This window comes from Macaca fascicularis, chromosome 19, assembly GCF_037993035.2.
Source record: "Macaca fascicularis isolate 582-1 chromosome 19, T2T-MFA8v1.1".
NCBI lineage: Eukaryota > Metazoa > Chordata > Mammalia > Primates > Cercopithecidae > Macaca > Macaca fascicularis.
The window spans coordinates 38,543,147-38,566,212 of NC_088393.1; the positions used below are offsets into that span (position 1 = coordinate 38,543,147).

Below are 23,066 nucleotides of genomic sequence, written 5' to 3' on the forward strand. Positions count from 1 at the left end.
AACCTTATAGGCAAGTCTTCCTTTCTTGTGAATGTTTATTCTCGGTGCAGATCCTATTCAAGCTGCCTCTGAGTAAGTGCTCCCCGCTCTCCAAACGCCAAAGTTCACTAAAACTCCCCCTGATTTACGCACAGCTTCCGACTGCCAGCACCTGGCAGCCGCAGCAACCAGCTCCGTCATAAACAGATCGCATACAATTTAATTTTAATGTGCTCGTTAGTCGTAGCACATTTCAGACATAATTGTGAACGCAACACAAAATTATAGCAAAAAGACAATTTTAATGCTGCCGTAGAAAAAAGGGTTATATGAAGAGTCACATAATGGTGCTTCATTGTCAACAACCAAACAGGGCACAGAGTGTGTTACGGTGTCTGTGCTGTTTACATGCCAATATTTTATACAAAGGTTCTCATATGGTGTCAGCTGTCAGTTACTTCTGCAAATTAACTGCCAAAAATGGAGAAGAACAGAATCACTTGGAGAGCCGGTAACCACGGGTTACCTTTCATAAGCCTAAAGATAAAGCTGCAGTGTGGGATCTTGGGAGAATAATTAGGAAGAACAAAACAGAAAGTTACCAATTGAAATAGAAAGGCATCCTACAATATGGAATAGCAACCAAGAGGGCTTATAAATAAGTGAAAGAGGTTGGATCACAGAATGCCTCATGACTTTTAAGCAAAGTATTACAGTACAAACATTTTAAAGGCTTTATCAATGTTTAGGAAATACAGTACAAGTTCTTTTTTTTTTGTTCTTTTTTTTTTTAACCTTTTCAAATAGACTTAACCCTTTGAGCACTGAGTTTATTTTGAGCGTTCTTTGATTTCTAATAAATACCTTTAAAAATCATGTGCAAAATAGTTATGATGCCTGCCAGGGATGTTTTTCCCGGTCTCGTTTATTCAGACTGCTCAAAACAAATGATAATACGATGCTAATAAATATGTATAATTTAAACATGAACCTCTATCAATATAGATGTACTGTATAGCAAAACAAACTATCATACTTTGCTTTCAGATAATGTTTCTGTATACTTTATAAATGCTATCTGTGGTATCTTCTGTATAATTTACAATGTTTGCATGTAAAAAACAAAACCCATAGACCTTAAAAAAAAAAAAGAAAAAAGAAATATACACTATACATAGGCACAGCTTATGCCCAGAGCACAGCAGGTGCATAAAACACTGTTGCTATAAATGCAAGAAAAAGGTCATTTAACCACAATCACATTTTTTTCATAAGAGAGTCTGAAATCTATACAATATATACATCTATGTTTCAATGTGAAAATAATATTCTTTTAAATTTCAAGGCGTGTTATACCCCTGCAGACCTGCATAAATGGAGGTTCATATTATTCATTATAACTAAGCTGGTAAGGAGTTTAAAAAACAGAGCTTCATACATTATTATTATTTTATTTTATTTTTTAACCAAATTAATGCAAAAGTGCTTCAAAGTACTCAGAGGGCTAAAGATGAAAGGGTGAGAAATGCCAGCACACTCGAGTCTCGTGGAAAAAGTGTGCCTGATTTCGTTATAAATGCTTAATTAAACTGTCTGTTAATGCATGCAGCTTGAAGCATCGGCAGGATGCTCACAACTAAATCCCATTTACACAAAGTTCCAAACACTTACCACTGCATTTTAACCTTCATATTTTACCAGTAACAACAGCTGATTATGCACCTCTATTAAACACTGTACAGTTATACAAAACGGTCCAGCCCAGAGTGATTCTCTGCAGTTAAAATAAGAACATGTGCCAAGAACAACAAGTCAGAGGGGGGGCCTGAAGGTGCCTTCCACAGTTTCCCTCAAAGCAAACTGCAGTCCCTTCTATCAAAAGCAAATGCTACTGCTTCTCTAACTCACAGACATACAGAAGGTGGTCTTCCGGAGATTTCCCGTGTGTTTTGCTAAGGTGAAGTTTAACAGCATGCTTGCTGGCAAAGGTCCGATTGCAAAGTTTGCACTGATAGGAGGTCCCTAGGTCCTCCTCGGGGGAGGACGTCACCATTTTTTCTGACGGTGACTTGGTTTGTGCTATCTGACTGTTAATCTGTTCGGTGGACAGTTTGGATAAGTCCCGTAGCCGGAAGCCTAAGTGTGATTCTAGGTGACTGATGTACGTGGAAGGAGTCCTGATTTGAGACGCACAATCGTTACAAAAGAAGACGGGGTGGCCAGTGTCCAAGTTTTTGAGGAACTTTGTTCCACCTGTCCTTCGAAGCTGGTATTTCACGTTGGCCAGCCAGTGGCTGATGGTGGTCATGGACAGCCCAGTGAACCTGGAGATATGCATCCGCTCCTGGGGGCTCAGGTCTGACATGATGTACTTCCCTTCTGAGGTCTGCCGGAGGCTGGCGGCAAACTGGGCCTGGAGGATCAGGAGGTGCTGGGGGTTCCAGTTTGACTGGCGGCCCTTCCTCTTCTGGGCAGGCGTCGACTCCTCAGCCTCCTCCAGAGTGGCCCCATCAATGTCAGACTTCTCGGAGATGCTGGAAGGAGTGGAGGATTTTGACGTGTGGCTCTCTGTCAAGTTCTTCAGCATATCGGATATATCTGACAAGGCATTCTCGCGTAGCGGCGAGTTTGACATGAATGATACGATGGCAGATGTCTTTGCCGTTGTCACCGTGGATGAGGAGGTTGCCGGGGCTGTGGACGTGGGTGACAGAAGCACTGAACCCAAGGAGCAGCCTTTGTCACTCTTCCCTTTTGTCAAGTCTATGGGCTGGTCGTTGTTGACGTGGTAGAAATAGCGGTCGAGGTGGTCTGCCTTCTTGGACTGCAGGGGCGGCGGGGTGGCCACAGCGGCCTTCTCCGCCAGGCTGTTGCTCATCTTGAAAAGCATGCTCATGGGGTCCAGGGCAGGCAGGGAGGGCTTGGCGGCCTTGCCCAGGTGAATGTTCATGACTGACTGCAGGGCGCTCAAAGGGTTAACAAAAGGCTGTTCGGGCGGGTGGTCGGTGATGATGGCCGTGCTGCCACTCAAACTGCTGGACAGGGGCTTCACCAGCTCCTTCCCGTTCTCCACCGGCTCCGCCAGGGGGCTCCCATCCTTGCACCCATCCCGTGGGGGGCTGGGGCTGTTCTCCTGGCTTCGGAAGCCCCCGTCGCTGGACGCCTCCATCTTGATGGGCTCCCCGACTTCGCTGCTACAGGGGGAGGGAGTGGCCCGCTTGGGCGGGGAAAGCTTCCCATCCGGCTCCTTCATCTTCTCCTCCACTTTGGCAACTTTCTCAGTGACCTTTTTCACCAGCTCCTCCATGGCATGAAAGTTAGTCTTGGGCATGGGGGACGTCTGGCTGCTGGGTGGAGACACCAGGGTCTGGTTTTTCGTCGGGGAGACAATCTCACTGTTGCCAAACATGGGTTTCAGGGGCGTGCTCTTCCCCGACGAGCCCAGGGACAACTTCATCATGTTGGGAAGTTGGTAGGCGGCATGGATGCTGGGGTAGCCCCCCCAGCTAGGAGTGCCGTTCTGGGCCTTGTTGATTGCGGATGTCACTGTGTTTTCCAGGGATTTGAGGATATCGAGCCCCCCCTTGGGACTCTCTTCTAAGTCATTTTCAGTCAAGTAATGGTATTTGGAAGAGATGTCACACTTCTCCTCTTCTTCGCCAGGCTTGTCCTTTTGCTTGGGTTTCTCGTCGGTGACCGCTTTGTCCTTGTCGACTTCCTTCTTGACCTCCACATTCAGTTTTGGGGAGATGCTGGCAGGTGTATTGGAGGGGGACGTGAAGGTGGTGGCCGCCAGGGGCACGGACTGGACCTTCTCGTCCAGCAGGGTTGTGATGGTAGGCGTGACGGGCGTCTCCACAATGGGCTTCCCCTTTTTCATAGCCGAGTTGGTGACCTTGATGAAGTGGCCAGTGACCATCATGTGGGCCGTGAGCTCCTGCAGGGTATCGTGCGAGCTCCCACACTCCATGCACTTCAGGATCTGCGACTTCCGGGCCTCAAAGTGCCATGCGTAGCTAGCCCCGTTCTGGTGGCCGTACCGGTTATTTGGCGTGATGTAAGGGTTGGAGTTCTTCTGAAGTGCATCGTTGGTGTCTGAGATGGTGGCTTTGGGGGTTCCACCTGTGGAATCCGGGGAGCTGGGGAGCTCCAGCTCCAGGGAAGCTTTCTTCCGAGCGGCAGGGATGATTTTGGCGGCGACAGGAGTGACGGGTTCCTTCAGAGGCACTTTTTGGTAGTGTTTTGTTTTGATCATATGGACACTCAAATCCTGCAGGGACTCAAAGGAGTGGCCACAGTACATGCACTTCAGCACCTTCTGGGCATCTTCCTTCCCTTCCATTTCCAGCAAGGAGCGTTTGCGAGGCTTGGACCAGCGCTTGGGGTTGTTGTTATCGGTCTCGTGGTTGTCGTCGCGGTAATGCCCCGTCTCGTTCATGTGCACCGTCAGCTCCACCAGGGTGTCATAGGCGGCGCTGCAGTCCTTACAGCGGAACTTGCTGGCCCCCGTGAAGATGGAGCCGTAGAGCTTGCTGCTCTGCCGGTACAGCTGCACGGTGCTGAAGAGGCTGGGCTCCGGGAGCATGCGGCTCTGCGACACCTGCTGCAGTGTCTTAGCCATGGCGCTCTGGTGCCAGTCGAAGCTCCCGCTGCCACAGCTGCTGCTGCTGCTACTGCTGCTGCTGCTGCTGCCGTTGTTCTTCTCCGAGGAGGGCTGGTGCAGGTTGAGGTTGAGGTTGGACCAGTAGGAGTTGGAGAGGAAGTTGTTGTACACGGCCTTCATCTGCTCCAGGCTATCCGACACGGTCGTGTCTTCCAGTGGGACCGTGACCTCCTTGGTCTCCTCTTCGTTCTTGATGGAGCCGCTTTCAAAGTCAGCCATTCGGTCACTGGTCTCACTGATGTGTGACTCGCTGTCCATTTCGTGGCAGGAAAACTCAGCGGCCGGGGAGTTCTGGTAGCTGGGGCAGGCCCGGGTGAGCTCCTTCTCCGGGCACATGTACTTGGCTGAGGGCTCTCCATCTGCCGTATGCTCCTCTGCGTCTAAACCTTCATCCACCAGGGCAGCAGCCTTTAACTCCTCGGAAACATAGGCTGCCATGATAACAGGTGGGAAAGAGAGCCAGGTAGGATGGAATGATGAGAGAGAGGGAGAAGGAGAGAAAGAAAAAAAAAAAAGCATTAGTACGTGTTGATCTTACCTAGAATACGTTCTGGGCTTTCAGGAAAACACAGCAACCCAGATGGGCACATGTATTTGTAAAACTAAATAGTTAAAATGTGGTGTTTCTTTGGAGCAAAAAAAAAAAAAAAATCTGCTCTTCAAACATAATTTGCCACCTTATTCTTCTCAAGGGGCAACAGCTTGAAATTAAAACTAAATTTGAAATTAATGAAGCACATTCTGGAGGTGGCATTCATTTCTAAAGTAATAAATTACTTGTATCAACCTCAGAGACAGCAGTTCCTGTCTGTCAATTAATATGTCTTATGCTTCTCCTACCCCTAATGCATTTCTTAACAGACAGATTCACAATTTAAATTAAGCAAGCAGTTTTTACTCATTACATTTTTGAGGCTCAATCTTTAATAAATATAAAGTCTAAAAACATCAATAAAATTTTTACCAAGTAAAAAGAAAAGTACGTCCATTGTAATAAAGGAAAAACAAGATTTTGTGGCTTTTTTTTTTTCTTTCTTCCTTCTGGAAAAGGAGGTCTCAGAAGAGCTTAGAGGTAAGTTTCCTGGCAGGGATAGGTGTGGGTTCGTTCCAGTTGAGAGGAGATACCCTGACCGGCTACCACCCAGCCCCCAGCCCTGTCCCCCACGTGAACACTCAGCCGTTCTCAGCCACCTGCGCACACACACTCTCCATGCAGAATTATGTCAGAACAAGTTCAGGAAAATTGGTATTCGGTGCTCATTCCTGCTGTATAAATATATACAAGACCTTCCAGTGGACCTTACAAATGTCAAAGTGTTTGCTCTTTAGACTACTTTGTCAATATTTACTCAGTATAAGCTTCATGGGCATCCAACAGAGATCCTGTCTTTCTGGAAGCGATGTAGCTAGGATGTAAATCCAGCATGCATTCCCACACAGGTGGAGGGCAGGCCACGCACGCGCCTGCAGGTTCCGGAAGATGCACGTCCAGAGACGCAGAGCCCAGAGAATACTAGTGTTAATGCAACCGGGTGATTTTTTTTTTTTTCATTCTCTTGCATTCAGTGATTTGGGTTATTCCTTACTAAACTGATCTGCCACTGCATACTGCATCAGGATAGTTTTTTGGACAGTGAGGCGTGGTCAGCCCTGTGGCTAGGAACAATTTCAAGGTAAAGGAAAAGGGGAAATAAAGTGACTTTGTCCTGTCAGCTTCTAAATACTTGTTTGCTTCAAAAGGCCAGTGGTGAAGTGTGTTAGATGGTTGGAATGGTGCAGTGCGAATGGCAAGGCTGATTTCTACAAAAAGCTCTTAAGAAAGGAAGGGAAGCTTTGTTTGTGGAATTGACTCCACCAACTTTAAAGATTTGCCCCTGCTCCATTTCACATCAGAAAACAAACCAACAATAATGATAAACAAACAAACAAACAAACAAAAAGAGTGAAATTAGTCCCTTGAAGCCAAACAGATAGGCCCCCTCACATTCCTTTCAGGACAAGTGTGATTCTTTTGCTCCTAAGCCCCCTCCTTTGAGTGCCAAGATTCCGACGCCAAGACACATGGAATCCCAACACTGATGTAATGTGAACTTGAATGGGAACTGTCCCAGGTACACACACCAGCTGCAGGAAGGGGATACGTCTGCTCATTTGCCAACTACTAAGCAAGAGTCTTGTCCAGGAGCTGTGGGTGTTCTTTACAAGTGACCACAAGAGAGTGCCCTGCTGCGGTCAGCTGAGTGTGAAGTGCTATGAGGAACCTCAAGTTTGAGGCCACGCACTTTGAGATGACAAATAAAGATGGTGAAAGCTGTGTTCCTAGGGCCAGGACCAAATGCTTAGGGAAATACAGCGCTGACCAGTGGAGGTTCCTATGCTAGTCACAATGAAGACTGTGAACGCATGTGTTGGAAAAAGAACAGGAAAAGAAAAAGAAAAGAAGACATCGCACTCTCCCCCACCTGCCCCCCAACAGACTTCCTCGGCGTGCAGCACATTCTAGAAATATCCGGACTCAAAACTCCAATGGGGTGGCGGTCCTGGAGGAAGAACAGCCGACGAAGAATAACCAAGTGTCCCAATTTGCCTGGACCTGTCCTGGTTTCAGCACTGAACGTCCTGCATCCTGGAAATTCACTAAGTCTTGTGCAAACCGAAGGATGGGTTGTTACCCGAGCTGGGGCACACAGTATGACTGAGGTCAGAGATTCCAGATGGGTCTGCAACCTGTCTTATAATCCTCTTGGGGAACCGCTGGAGCAGGGTAGGCTGGGTTTAGCTAGACACAGCCCACTGTCTGCAGAAGTGCACTGGGTGCATGCATACATGATGTTTCCATAGTACGGTTTCACTGTAAACAGGGAAAGAGGAGGAAATCCCATGGCTGGTGTCCCTCCCACTGAGACTCAAGGAAATGCCCAGGTCTGTGTAGATGGGTGAAGATATCAAAGCCCCTTCTTTCCTGAAGATGCCTCCTGGAGCCACAGTCTGCAATACAAACCCCACACCCTGGGGATTTTGCTCCTATTACAGTAGCTCCCATGAAATTAAGTCTGCGAGAGAAATGGCCCCACAGTAGCCACTACAAGAGGACACCAGCAGCCAGAAGAAGCAGAGCCAATAGTGGACATGAAAGAGTCCTCTGTGGGTGAAGGCCACCAGGTGAGCGGGAAACCCAGGTGCTCTGCCAGCCCACCTCCCACCCAGGGGCAATGCGTCTCCCCATGGCTAGAGCCTTTCCCACCCCCACTGCACAAGCACGAACCCAGCCCAAGCTGTCCGGAGCACTCCTCCCCAACACAGGCACCATGAATGACGTGACCAGCTCCTGTCCTGGGCTGGCCCACAACACGCTCTGATATGCTTTGTAAATTACACAGCAGGGTCAGAATGTCATTAGTCTGCTGACTGAGAAGGAAATTGATATGGAAAGAAAAGGCCAACCTCTCAACCTCCCTGGTGGGAACAAGATCCAACTCAGAGGAGAATTAAAAGGCTCCAGTGCCAAAGAGAACTGGGTCCTGGAAGCCTCACCGCACACCCCAGGTCCTTACAAACGCACACCCTCATGGTCATGACGTGGGCCTCACTCCCTGTTCAAATGACCGTTTTCTTTTCCGATCTGAAGGTGAGAAGTATTTCCTTAGGTGGAGCCTAAGACTTTTACCCATTGGTTCTCCCCTCCACATTAAAATAAAGGGAAAGGCTGGGCGCAGTGGCTCATGCCTGTAATCCCAGCACTTTGGGAGGCCAAGGCAGGCAGACCGCCTGAGCTCAGGAGTTTGAGACCAACTTGGGCAACATGGTGAAACCCCATCTCTACTAAAATACAAAAAAATTAGCCAGACATGGTGGCACACGCCTGTAGTCCCAGCTAGTCCAGAGGATGAGGCAGGTAAATCGCTTGAACCCGGGAGGTGGAGGTTGCAGTCAACCATGACCCACCACTGCACTCCAGCCTGGGCAACAGAGCGAGATCCTGTCTCCAAAAATAAACAAATAAATACATAAAAATAAAGGGAAAATTCCCATCCTTCCACCATGCTTTGCAATAATTTCACTACTCTGGAAATATTTATACTCTTGATTACTGAACTTTAAAAATGTTCTAGAAAATGGAAATGGACCCAGTGAAATGAGGGAACTAAGGGATGAAAGGCACTCCACAAATACGCATCCAGCTCCCACAAGCGCCGGGCAGGTTACCGCACACTGAGCAGTGCAGTTTTCTTTCTCTAGGCCTCCATTTCCCTCTCCGAATGATACGGGGCACCACAGTCATATTTGTAAGGTCCTTCCTCAGCTACATGTCTATCATTTTATGGCCCTTCTGAGAAGGTAAAGAGCTGAACTGTAAAGTCGCTTAATCTGGTTCATTCTCTGCAAACGCCAACCTCGCCTACACTCAGCAAGTGGAATCGTTCCTCAGTGCTTTCTTCTCTAGACTGAGCATGATACGCAAAGCCCCTGGCTGGAGAAAAGGGCGGGCTCTGGAAGCTGGCACAGTGAATGCCCTGGATCAGGCAAGGAGGGGAGGAGAGACTGGGTGTCTCCAGTAACTGTGCAGATGGTGAGAAGTCAACAGGGGTGTGGGGCAGGGCTGCTGAGAACCTGGTCCCCACCAGGCTGGCTTCAGTAGCCCAGGGGCAGGCACCGTCCACCGATTGGACCCAACAATGTATCACATATGACCTTGGGAAACTCCGCAACTGTCTCCAACAGTATTTGAGAGTATTTAAATTCCTTGTTGCTACTTCACTTTCTGCTCATTCTTGTCTGAATTCTCTAAGGGAGGGAACCTTACATCCCTAGTCTTGCGCGCAGGAGGTGAGCAATGGACAGTGGCTGTCTCATTTCAAGGAGGTGAGTGGGAGATCATGTCCACCAGCAAGGAGTTGTAACAGCCTTTGCAACAGGATCCCCCCTTCCTCTCTGCGGCCTCCCATATGGGCCCAGTTCAGCCACTAGCATCTCTTATCCCATCCCCAACCAACTCCCTGACTCCAGCCCCAGCCCCTTTAATCTCATCTCCAAGCAGAAACTGCTGAGATTAATATAGAACACCGCACTGGTCATGTCACCTCCCCATATAACACCCTCAGTAACTTCCCACCAGGCTTGGAAGAACATCCAAATTCCTCAAAGCAGCCCTGAAGGAAGGGAGTCCTCCACCATTTGCCCGGTTCCCCTCCAGCCCCTCTCAGCTTCTGAGATGCACCAAGATCTCTCACTCCACACTTTCTAGCGCTGCCTCCTCTGCTGGAAACCCCGGGGCAGGTGCAGTGAAGTGGAGAATGCAGGAACCCATCCTTCCCCGGGCCTCAGGGAAAAGGCTCTTGGGGATGGCAGGGTTTTGACTCCAGCGTTTGTCCCCTTAGCCATGAGGATCACTTGTCTACAGCCAGAGATTCCAACACACTGTCAGCTCTGTGTGGTCAGGACCAGATCCCACACACCCACACCGCTGATATCAGCCGCAACCCTACCGTCTGGCCCAGAGTGGCCACTCAATACATGTCAGTGGGATGAATGAATGAGTGAATGAATGAATGAATGAATGAATGAATGAATATCTTAGACGGCTGCTTCACACCTCCTAAATAGCTGCCAAAACATCCTGAGGGGATGCTGAGTCCAGCCAGTCCCAATGCAAAGCAGATGTGCTGGGGTGAGACCCAAAGTCCATCCTAGGCAAGTTCTGTCTGAGTGTCACTGGCACATTCAGCAATGCCACTTTGTGAGGAAGGGTCTCTAGGTAGACAGGATGGCAGAACCTACCACTGAGGAAGATGGGAGGAGACACCCCAGTCGGTGGTCTCCTTGCATTAGAGCCCCCCAAGCTGTGTCCACACTCAAATACCCTCTTCAGGAATGCATTATCTGCCAGGTGCAGTAGCTCTTGTCTATAATCCTAGCATTTGGGAGGCCGAGGTGAAGGAATTGCTTGAGCCCAGGAATTCAAGATCAGCCTGGGCAATGCAGCAAGACCCCATCTTTAGAATTCTTTTAAAAATTAACTAGGCATGGTGGCCTGTGCCTGTAGTCCCAACTACTTAGGAGGCTGAGGCAGGAGCATCACTTGAGCCGAGGGGGTTGAGGCTGCAGTGAGTTATTATCACACCATTGCACTAAAGCCTGGGTGACAGAGTGATTCTGTCTCAAAAAAAAAAAATAAATAAAAGGAAAGTAGGCCAGGCGTGGTGGCTTACACCTGTAATCCTAGCACTTTGGGAGGCCAAGGTTGGGGTATTGCCTGAGCTCAGGAGATTGAGACAACCCTGCGCAACATAGTGAAACCCCGTCTCTACTAAAAATACAAAAAATCAGCCAGGCATGGTGGCGGGCACCTGTAGCCCCAGCTACTTGAGAGCTGAGGCATGAGAATTGCTCGAACCTGGGAGGTGGAGACTGCAGTGAGCCGAGATCGTCACTGTACTCTAGCCTGGGCAGCAGAGCGAGCCACTATCTCAAAAAAAAAAAAAAAGGAAAAGTGAAAGTGAAAGAAAAATAAAAGAATGCATTATCATCCCGCCATCCTTCTTTTCTCTTGAGCAAATAAGATGGGAACCTCTGCTGCCAACGCCCATGGAAGAGGCAGCTGGACTGTGAGGGGGAGGAGGTTCTCATTCAAACCAAACCAACAGCTGCAAAGATGCAAAGAAGCTCTCAGGAGTGATCAGGGACTCGCAAGTGAGGGGCCGACTGGGCACCCGCCTTCCACGCTTCTCCAAGTCCCTCTGTTGAAAGAGTCTCTCTTCAAGATGTGAGTCCCTGCGGAATGGCTGCACCCGCTTCCCCACACACATCTCACTTTCCTTACCCCACCAATGAAGACTGTGTGCTTAAAGCAGCAAGACAGCCATCGATCTCTCAAGAGCTGAGTGCCAAGGACACATTTCCAGACAACTGCCTGAACCGAAGAACTTGGCATGCACAGAACCGAATGTGACTCCTGGGGAGAGACACACATGGATGAGAAATAAAAGCTCCCAAACTTACGAAAGCTTTCTGCAAAGTTCTATAGCCCAACAACCTTGCAAGCCCACATGACGGGGGGAAAACACACACACACACACACACACACACACACACACACACCCAAAACACGGATCCTGCCTAATAGGAACAAGTTTAGGACCCGTGTTCACATCCATACATTCATTGCATCTGATCTGATTCTCTCAATGGTCAAGGAAGGTGGAAAAATCATCTCCATTTTGCAGACAAGGAAACGGGGATTCTGGCTAGTTCCACAGCACACTTGCACTGAGGAACCAGTTCTGACCCCAAACCCTCCGCTGCAGCCCCTCAGGATGAGTCACTGGAGGTAGATGGGACATTTGTCTGAACTCCTAAGACCCACACCCCGAGTCCAGTGTCAGGGGACCACACAGGACACGTGGGAGGGAGCGCCCTATCCTCGGAATGAGGAGTGGGCAGTCAGGCAGAGCCTTCTCAACTCCCCCAGTGGGATCCACACCTACCCCTCCAGGAGGATCCAGCATCCCCACCCCCAGCTCACCAGCGGTGTGGCTTCCACACTGTGGATGCAGGGATGACAGACATATCATGTCCAGGGAGAGAAGACAGCCAGTCCACTGTGGCCATCAAGGGTCTGGAGACACCAATACCTTCATTAATATTTATTGTCATCATTAACTAAATTCAATCTCTAGGTAAAAAGAAACTAATGTGTGTCACATAAACATAAAACAGTAAGCTGGGGCATAACAGAATTCATTTCTGGGCAAGGTGGAATTACCTTCATCACACAGCTAAAAATCTCTCCCAAAAGATGAAGAGGAAGTGTTGGCTGGGACCTGCACTCTCCAGCCACGGGGGCCACGGATGGGCAAGTCAGGGTGGGAGGGGGCACTGGGTGTGGGTGGGAAGAAAGGAAAAGAAAGCATGGCTGTGTCCCGCCTCCCAATGCAATTTCCAGGTACACTGCCCTGTGAACGTTAGCATTTTCTGGGCTGAAATAAAGGTTCTGAAGTTATAACCCTCTGTTTTCCCTGGGAAGGTGCTTTGCTGGCTAAAACTTTTTACAGATTCCTTTCTCCCATGTCTTCTTATTAGGGATAGTCCAGAAGAGCACCGCTCTCTGCAATGAGTGCCTCTGGTCATCATCCATCCATAAGGATCCCTGTGACTGTGATGGAGGAAAGAGTAGAGGCAGGAGGGAGAGGAAGAGGTGGGGAAAGGAGGGAAAGGAGAAGAAAGGACCGAAGAGGGAAGGGGCCATCAAGTCATCCCGGGTTTAAGAAGGGTGCAGAGAGAGAGGAGGGGGCCCAGCAGAGAGAGGACAGAGGGAGAAAGAGAGATGGGAGAGGAGAAGAACCCACTAGGGCTGGGGTCGGGGAGAGAGAGGCTACTGAGGGGCATGGGAGGTAGGAATGGAGAGAGAGAACATGGGTGATGGAGATTTGAGAAGAGACAAGGATGAAAGAGGTTATTTTCTGGAAAGGACTCTATGACAAAGAGGGCCTGGAGTCTGAGTTCTGCTGCAGAAGCAGCCCTCAGGATGGCCACCAAGGTAAAAGAGGATGGACCTAGGGGAGCCCGTATGGGTCCGTTCTAATGCTGGGAACTCCGGGCCTCCTTTCCTCCTGCTTCTCTGAATACTCAGATTTTCTTTTTTTTTTTTTTTTTTTTTTTTTTTTTTTTTTTTGAGACGGAGTCTTGCTCTGTAGCCCGGGCTGGAGTGCGGTGGCCGGATCTCAGCTCACTGCAAGCTCCGCCTCCCGGGTTTACGCCATTCTCCTGCCTCAGCCTCCGGAGTAGCTGGGACTACAGGCGCCCGCCACCTCGCCCGGCTAGTTTTTTGTATTATTAGTAGAGACGGGGTTTCACCGTGTTAGCCAGGATGGTCTCGATCTCCTGACCTCGTGATCCGCCCGTCTCGGCCTCCCAAAGTGCTGGGATTACAGGCTTGAGCCACCGCGCCCGGCCGAATACTCAGATTTTCAAACAACACAGGGTGATTTCTTTTTCTTTTTCTTTCTTTCTTTCTTTCTTTCTTTTTTTTTTTTGAGACAGGGTTATGCTCTGTTATGCACGCTGAAGTTCAGTGGTGCAACCACAGCTCACTGCAGCCCTGAACTCCTGGACTCAAGCCATCCTCCCACCTTAGCCTCCTGGGTAGCTAGGACTATAGGCACTAGACACCACACCAGGATAAGAGTGTTTTATTGTTTTTTGTTTATTTTTTGTTTGTTTGTTTTTTAATAAGAATTTAACTAGTCGAATGGTTTGGGAAGGTGGCTGCCAGGTAAGTGTTTTCTCAGGCAGGCTCTCCAGGACTCAGGCACACCAGTCTCTGCAGACCCTCCTGCCCTTTCCTCAGAGCCAGAATCAACTTCAACACATGCCTAAGCCCTCAGCAGCCACGAAGTCCTCTTCTCTGCTGCAGAATGTGCTTGGATAAGGAAAAATGCCAAGATGTTCACAAGGCATCTTGACCACTTCTCACTCCCCACTTACCTGCCTCCCTCACACCTGGGCCCACAACAGAGCAGACCCCAAGGAAATGGCAGGAGGAGACAGGAGGGGACAGTTCAAAAGCCACAGCAACCCAATGTGGTGAGCCATCCAGGAGGGCAATAGTTGGACTCTGGAGAGGACCTGCCGATTCTCTGCTCTGTTGCCCAGCCTGGAGTGTAGTGGTGTGATCATGGTTCACTGTAGCCGCGAACCCCTGGGCTCAAGTGATCCTTCCACCTCAGTCTCCCTAGTAGCTGGAACTACAGGTAAACACCAATATGCTGATTAAAAACAATCTTTTTTTAGAGTTGGGGTCTTGCTGTGTTGCCCAGGCTGCTCTGGAACTCCTGACCTCAAGTGATCCTCCAGCCTCAGCCTCCCAAAGCACTGAGATTCCAGGCATGAGCCATGGAGCCAGGCAGGACCTGATGTTTCTGCATCACATTTTTCTCCGGGAAACAACGTGATGTTAGGCAGGGAGGCCCTGGGTCTCAGCTTCTGCCCTGCCATGGATTAGTCCTGTGGCTCTGATGACTGACTTCATGTCTGTGAGCATCAGTTTCTTCATCAACAAATGGGAGGAAGGAATGGGAAGACGCAACTGGCCACATCCGCCTCCCAGGTGTTTGCAGGCAACCAAAGATTTCATAAGGAGTGGGCATAAAGGACTTTTCCAAGTTAAAGAAACTCTGCAAATAGAGGTGCACCAACTGCACAGGGGCCGTGCGGCTGTCGGGAATCTGGGAGGCAGGGCCAGGGGATGGCCCCTAGGCTCACCCCTCCTCTTGTAAAAGCCTCTGGGTCTCCCAGACCCTCTATGCTGACCTTGCTGCCTTTCAGGAAAGGAGGAGGTGGGAAGACCAGCACCAAGTCCTGCTGGGGTGAAAGCTCCCACTGGGGCTTGGGTTCTGTGCCTCCTCCCTCTGGGCAGCCTTAAAATGGCGGCTGCAGAAAAGGAAGAAAGCCGGACAGAAAGGGGAAGAAAAAAGGGAGGGAAACGGAGGGCAAGGAAAGGAGGCGAGGAAGGAAGAGACGATGTCAGATGCACGCCTGCAGCATTAGCACTCCTGACCACGCACAGCTCTCCTCCCCAGGCCCCGGCTCCTGGTATAGGAATTCTAGGAAGGAAGCGGGCAGGACCACGGACTCAGCCCCTCTCCACCCAACTGCATGGATCTGACTGGAGATCCCCAGTGCCCCACTCCAGGGGTGGGAGTTGGAGCCAGATGCCCTGCAGCACAGTGCTGGCTGGGGCAGCCACCTCAGACACTGGCTCTCAGACTGGCTACCACTGTCCCTGTAGCCCCCAGCTCCCAAGCTGGGCCGCCTTCTCCTCCAGGCTGAGCCCAGTCCCCCTTTCCGCTGGGCGTCTGCCTTGAATCACCTTCCTCTGTGTCTGGGAAAGAGCTCAAAGTCCCCAGAAAATTTCACCTAAATCTCAGCTTATTCTCAATACCCCTGGAAAATCTGGATGAACTGATCCATTTGACACAAGAATTTCTGCTTGACAAAGGACTCACGGAAGTGCCTCACACACTGTGCCCCCTGGGTTACGCTTACATGGGGCTCTCTGCTGTACAAACGAGTTGCACACCTTGCTATGATGAAGCAAGGGGATTCCTTCCTCAGGGGAACCACACCTGCCATATCAGCTGTGTCTGACAACCCGATGTGGGGCCTAGAGCTATCCCCAGATGTCCGAGGTCCCACACAATGGGCTGCTCAGAGGCAGCTGCACCTAGACCTGGCCTGGAGCCCTGGTGGGTGTGAAGGGTAGACAGACAGGAAGGATGCTCAGGCCTGGATTGCCCCTAACCAAACACATTCCCCCAGCCCTCAGAGAACATGAAAAATCAAGATGGAGGTGCACCTTCTTGGCTCTCGACCAGGAGGGGCTCAAAGCAACAGTATGAAGGCAGGACTTCCCTTTTGTGCAAAGAGAGAGAGGAGATGGCAGGGGGAAGTGTGGGATGGAGTGGAGGGGGCTTAGCTAAACACACACTGGGGGGTACCAATATGATTGGATTGAATGTTGGGCCTCTGTCTAATAAGCAGGGAGAAGAAAGCATTCTAGAGGACTGTTTATACCTGGTACCCAGGAAGTGACAATTCAGTGGGGAACACGAGTCTTCTCCATCCATCCACCTGGGCACCTGGAGTCACCTACAGATGCCACCTAGGATGATGGAAGCCATGGCCTCTAGGGACAAGGAGAGAATGGCATTCTTGGATGGTACCAGGGAGACTAGGGACCTTCCAGGCATCGCTGCTAGGATTTGGAGCTCCTCAGAAACCAGGGCAATACCCAAGGGCCAGAGGGTCCAGAAGGGCATGGTTTGGCTCTGGGGGAAGGAAAAGTGGCTGCTGCTGTAATGGCCAGGACTTCTGCAGAAGGCTGGCCACGGTGGGATGACAACCTCCCCTAGATTGATTGCTCTTCCCACTAGCAAGGTCAGGAATATTAATTTTGTACACGCTAATTTGATGTAATGTGAGAGATGAATGCTTGTTCAGTTTGGTATCCCTGTGTTAATAAAGCTGCAATGCTTTCATGCCAAGAAAAGCATGGCATTAGCTGATTGGTGAATAAAGTCAGTGTGAATAAGGAAACACCATGCTTTAGCACAGCCATTGTGGCCAGTGGTGGCGCAAGCCAATGACAGGCTGCGGCTGCTCCTCTAGGGAACCCACGGCAGCGAGGCTTCCCAGGACACCTCCCAGCTGCTGGAAGCCCCAGCCAGTTCAGAAGACTCAGAACCCAGGATGAGTCCTGTTCCTCCAGCGGTGATGGGAAACAAGAGTCCAAGAGTTCCAGAAGCCAAACCTGGGGCTCCCAAAACTGAGTTAAGAAAGACACTGCCTGAAGCTTCTCTCTTTGAATTCTTGCTGCAATGAAAGGACCCCATTGTGCCACCGTCTCAGTAGCTCCTCCCCAGAACAATCTCCCTCCCTTCCCAGCACTCTTCATGAGGCGGATGGCTCGGAAAAGGAGGAGGACAGAACATTAGTAGGCTCTCCAAGATCAGAAAGAGAAGGCAGCTTCCCTATCTCTACAATGTCTCTCTTCCAATGCCTTCTGGGGGGCTTGCTCTGCTGCAGTTTGGGCGCCAACCTCAGTGCAAACAAAAATAAATGTATCAAGATTGCATTCGCAGGACAAAAACCACTGCGCCTCAGACAAATCTTCAGATAACAAAGAATAAATAAATACTCACTTCGGGGACCATCTAAGTCACCTACTGTCCTCGGCTTCAAGCACATTTAAACCGACTGGGCACCAAACCCATCGTGGAAGCCTACACCAGTATGCTGTCATGGGAAGTCCATACGCTCACTCTCTGTGCCCTGGAGGAGTGCTTCATTGCTGAAATCACCTTAATCCATTTAAGCTACAGGGTAGAGTCATCATTCAGCCAGCTGGATGGTGGGGCCATGTCTGGGTTGACAGCAATCAGTTTGGCCTGGTAGCCGGCGATGGTCTATCAAGTGAAACATGGCTTCTGGAGCCAGGGTGCATTTTTGCAAGAGTGGTGAAGGAAGTAAGCTGCCTGTGGGTGCTGTACTCCCATTCCTCTTTGAGTTCAATACATTCCCAAGTACACTGCCCTCTCAGAATAAAGAATCCAGGGTCTGAATCTCTTCCCAATGTCCTTTTTACCTTTTATTCTACAAAATCCATAAGGTAAACCCTGGCCTATATTGAATCCAATAAATTAAAAGAATAACTTCATCCAAAGAAAGGATTCTCTCATCTTGGTGGAATAGGAATCGGGCAAATTATTAGGGGCAGGGGATGTGCTTGACCTTCTCAAATTGCATACATGAGCAGAGGGATTCTCAGGGGGTAGCTGATGTCTTTAAAGAGGCAGCTCATTGAGGCAGCTTAAGGAACCAAGTAACTCTTGCCTGCCTATACACTTGGTGATCTAAAAACCTGGGAAAAGCACCTTTAGAATTGGGCAGCAGGCTGTGAAAATTTGGGAACAGTCCTTAAAATGGGCCTCTTCAAGTGGCTAAACATGTACAACTCAAACTGTCACTGGGACTTGCTGGCTTTCCTCCAAAATACTAAAAGAGCTATATTCAAGGGGAAGGTAAATGGATGGCTAACAAGAGATAGGAGTTAAGATTTACATGGAAGAGGAAGCGACTGATTCACTCAACACATCTACCCATCCACCCAGCCAACCCCCCATCCATCCATCCATCCATCCATCCATCCATCCATCCATCCATCCATTTATCCATCCAAAAATCTATCCATTCATCCATCCATCGCCCCATCCATTCACCTCATTCTTCTAGCCATTCCAAGCCCATCCATTCAAAAACTCATCCATCCATCCACCCATCTATCCAACCAAAAACCCATCCATCCATTCATTGAAAAATCTATTCATCTAACCATCCAAAAACCTATCCATCCAAAACCCATTCATCCATCCATTCACCCATCCCCCACCCATTCATCCATCCAAAAACGTATCCATCCATCCAAAACCCCATCCATTCATCCATCCATCCATCCATCCATCCATCCATCCATCCATCCCCCATCCATTCACCTCGTTCTTCTAGCCATCCCAAACCCGTCCATTCAAAAACTCATCCATCCATCTACCCATCCATCCAACCAAAAACCCACCCATCCATCCATCCATCCATTCAAAAATTCATCCATTCAAAAACGTATCCATCCATCTGAAAATCCATCCATCCATCCATCCATCCATCCATCCATCCATCCATCCATCCATCCATCAACTCTTCCATTCAAAAATGTATCCATTCATCCAAAAGTCCATCCATCCATCCAACCATCCATCCACCCACCCACCCACCCATCAACAATCCAAAAACCCATCCATCCACCCAATATGTATTACACACTAATTACATACTCCAGATGCTTTAGGGTTAGGAATAAGTAACCAAAGTAAATAGCTCAGAATTACAGGCTATACTTTTATGTGCTCAAGATGGCCTTGGTTACACAGAGGATAAGGGCAGTAGAGAATCATACATCTGCACAAATGTCTTATCTCAATATTCAAAGCCCAGGTTAACCAAGTCCCACTTTACCTTCTAAGTTTTATCATCCACTGCCCCCTCCACACACACAGATGCTAGTCTTCCCTGATAATTTTCCTTTGATCTTGCCTTGATTGATGCTGTTTCTTCCATTTTACATACCATGCTCAATCTTTTCACACTCCCCTCCCTGTCCTCCAAGGTCCTGCTCTTTCCATGTCCCCCAGGAAGTCCTTTCTCATCTGTCTCTGTGAAGGTGATCTCTTTAATTTCTGTGATGAGACAATGAATGGAAACTTCCTCTCTAAACTCTAAAGTCTACAGAAATATAAGAAATTATCAGCATCACTATATATCTCTTCGGGCATTTATCTCTTGTAGTTTTCGAGTGGCTGATCCTGGGCATAAATTCTCTTTCTATATACACTACAGGAGCATTCCTTACCTCTGTGCTCTTTGCATGGCCTGGCATGCCAACTGGACTCAGTAACTTCTGGTCCAATTATTTTAGTTTGGATGGCGCTGCTTAGGCTAAGAACCAACAAAGACCCAGGGTCACTTCAGGTAGAAGTTTCCACTGCCTTCCTCAACAGCTCTTGAATGCTGGGCTGAGAAGCCTTAGGTGCTCTCTGACTTCCCATGCATCTCTTCATGCCTCACTCCCACGTCACAGAACAGAGACACTCCAGGAAGAACTAGGGCCACCAGTGTATCTCAGTTCTGGCAAAGTTCCTCATCTTACGACCACAAGGAAAACTTGGAGAGAAAATGTTCCCAGTTACCTCAGAAAAGTTCAGCCCTACCCTCTCTGCACTGGGCACCTGCATGGTAGCCACCATGACTAAGTGACCTTCTTAACGTCTGCAGCACTGCCTGCATTGAGCCAGGACTGATCCAGCATTCAGCCAGCATTGACACAATTTTCAGCCAACACTCAGCAAGTACTCATCCAGGACTCAGCCAGCACTTAGCCAACATTCAGCTAGCACTGATCCAACACTCACCTAGCACTCAGCCAGGACTCAGCCAGCCCTGACCCAGCACTCAGCCAGTAGCACTCAGTCAGCATTTAGCCAGTACTCAACACTCACTCAGCAGTCAACAAGCACTCACTCAGTATTGACCCAGCTCTCAGTTAACACACACCCAGGCCTCACTAGTGTACATGTGAACACTGTTTGGATGAATAGTGAAAAAATCATTCTAGCCTGTTTGAAGGAACAAAGGTAATGGTCAAATATTTCAATTTTTAAATATTTCTGACTGACATATACATGCCTACAGATTTCAACGTCATTTCTATATATTAAAACAGCTTTCCTCCAACCAATATAGAAATAGTATCTATTGACTGGTTGACATCACAATATATGTTTCCTCTTAAGTATCCTGTCTCGCATTTTTATATTGACACTCTACATGGTCTGAGTTGAGTGTTTCTTATGCTAAATCAGGAACCCTTAATACCTTACCATCCATCACAAGGAAGACAGGAAAAAGAGAGAGAGAGAAAAGAAACAACAATAAAATAATGAGAACAGTAATCTCACTAACTGGTTCATGCCTTGCTTGCCTTCTTGTGGAGGATAATTTAGTAACATATATCAAAATTGAAAACATCTACGCTCTGACCCAGCTAGCAATCTTTACTACAAAAACATTCATACATCATACATAGCCCCTTAACAACAACAACAACAACAAAACCCCTCTATGATGAAGGGTGTCCTCATCAATATTTCTTAGAATACCAAAGAAGTGAATAAACAAACTAAGGTATACCCATATCATGAAATACCATGCAGCAACTCACAAGGATGGTAAGACAGAGATACCAGTGTCAGAGAAGATACGGAACACTGGAACTTTCAAGTACCAACTGTTAACAACCATTTTGAAAATCTCTGTTTGTCAGTATCCACAAAAGCTACATGTACACATACTCTGTGACCCGGCAATTCTATTCCTAGATCTAGACCCATTAGATGTGCATACGTATTTCATCAAAAGACCTGATATCCTTTCATACGCTATTCACAGCAGCAAAGCAACTGGAAAGGATCCAAATGTTCGTCACCAGTAGAGTGAATAAATACACGGTGTCCCGTCCATACGCTAGAGTGCCATGCCACAGACAAAATCAACTGTTATTCAAAACAACATGGGAGGATCACGCCAACAAAACATTGTATGAATTCATTTGTGTAAATTTCAAAATCAGGGAAAGCTCACCTGTGGTGTTAAAAGTCAGGAGAGCAGTTACCCTTTGGAGGTGGTGGCTGGGGAAGGGCGGAGGAACTCCTGGAGCATGAAATGTTCTGCCTCTGGGCCTGGGCCCTGGAGGCATGGGTGTGTTCACCTGGGGAAAATTCAACCTACACTTATATTCATATGCTGGGCTTTTTGTATGTTATTCTGCATAAAAAGGTTTTTTAATAATTTCAACTTTGCGGTTCAGGGGTACAGGTGCAGGTTTATCACACGGCCATACTGTGTGATGCTGAGGTTTAGGGTCCCATCGCCCCAGCAGTGAGCATGACATCCAGCAGGTGGTTTTTCAGCCCTTGCCCCTGACCTTCCCCCATCCCGTCTAGTAGCGCCCCGTCTCCACTGTTCCCATCTTTATAGCCATGTGTACCCAACTGCATACAAAGTTTAAAAACAATGATAATTCCCTAATTTTTCATATGAGAAGATCTCTAAGACATAGCAGAAGGTAGGAAAAGAAAATAAGTCTCAGAAACATAAACATGGGTCTCTGTTTTCTGAGCAAGTCTGTGTGTGTGTGACTGTATGTGGGCACCCAGGAAAGAATCCTGGTCTGGATGTTAGCAGCTGTCCTGCAGGTGGAGGAGGCAGATGTGGTTGTGGGGAGCAGCACGGCGGGAGGAAGGGGAGGAAAAAGGTGCTCCTCTACACCATCTGGAATGTTCACAAGCACACCTTCATGAAGTGCTGTGAATTTTTTTTTTTTTTTTGAGACAGAGTTTTGCTCTTATTGCCCAGGCTGGAGTCCAATGGTGTAATCTCGGCTCACTGCAGCCTCTGCCTCCCAAGTTCAAGCGATTCTCCTGCCTCAGCCTCCCGAGTAGCTGGGATTAAAGGTGCCTGCCACCATGCCTGGCTAAGTTTTTGTATTTTTAGTAGAGATGGGGTTTCACTATGTTGGCCAGGCTAGTCTTGGATTCCTGACCTCAGGTGATCTGCCCGCCTCAGCCTCCCAAAATGCTGGGATTACAGGCGTGAGCTACCATGTACGGCCTTTTTTTGTTTGTTTGTTTTTGTTTTTGAGACGGAGTCTTGCTCTGTCGTCCAGGCTGGAGTGCAGTGGCACAATCTCAGCTAACTGCAACCTCTACCTCCCGGGTTCAAGTGATCTTGCCACCTCAGCCTCCCAAGTAGCTGGGACTACAGGCATGCCACCATGCCCAGGTAATTATTGTAATTTTAGTAGATACAGGGTTTCACCATATTGGCCAGGCTCGTCTCCAACTCCTGACCTCAAGTGATCTACCCACCTCGCCTCCCAAAGTGCTGGGATTACAGGCGTGGGCCACCTTGACCAGTTAGTACTGTGACATTTTAAAAGTTATAAAGAAATTTTTATTTGTAGCAGGCACCTCCTGTGTGTCAGGCTCTATACTGGGCACCGTCAGCCCAGAAGACACAGTGCCTGGTCCCAGGGAGTGGGCATTTGGGGCTGCATGCCTGGGAGTCAGTGGAGAGTGGGTTCCTGCAGGGGAGTCAGTCACAAAGGCACAGGGGCCACAGGTGCCAGCTCCACAGAATGCCAAAGGGCCCAGGACGGCTCTCCAACCTCCCACCTTTGCTATCTTCTGTGGCAGCATTCTAGGTGAAAGTGTCACCTACAGTGACAACAAACTACGGGGAAAACAGAGAGATGGGCAAA

General features: G+C 48.7%; 1 protein-coding gene across 1 annotated transcript in view; it reads right to left on the minus strand.

Annotated features, from left to right (window-relative positions):
* Positions 1-261: 261 nt before the first annotated feature.
* TSHZ3 (teashirt zinc finger homeobox 3) overlaps positions 262-23,066 on the minus strand; it is a 75,539-nt gene continuing 52,734 nt past the window's right edge. The window contains exon 2 of the mRNA XM_045381073.3: positions 262-5,073. Coding sequence (XP_045237008.2) covers positions 1,868-5,073 — 3,206 coding nt within the window. The 3' untranslated portion in view covers positions 262-1,867. The remainder of the gene's footprint in view (positions 5,074-23,066) is intronic.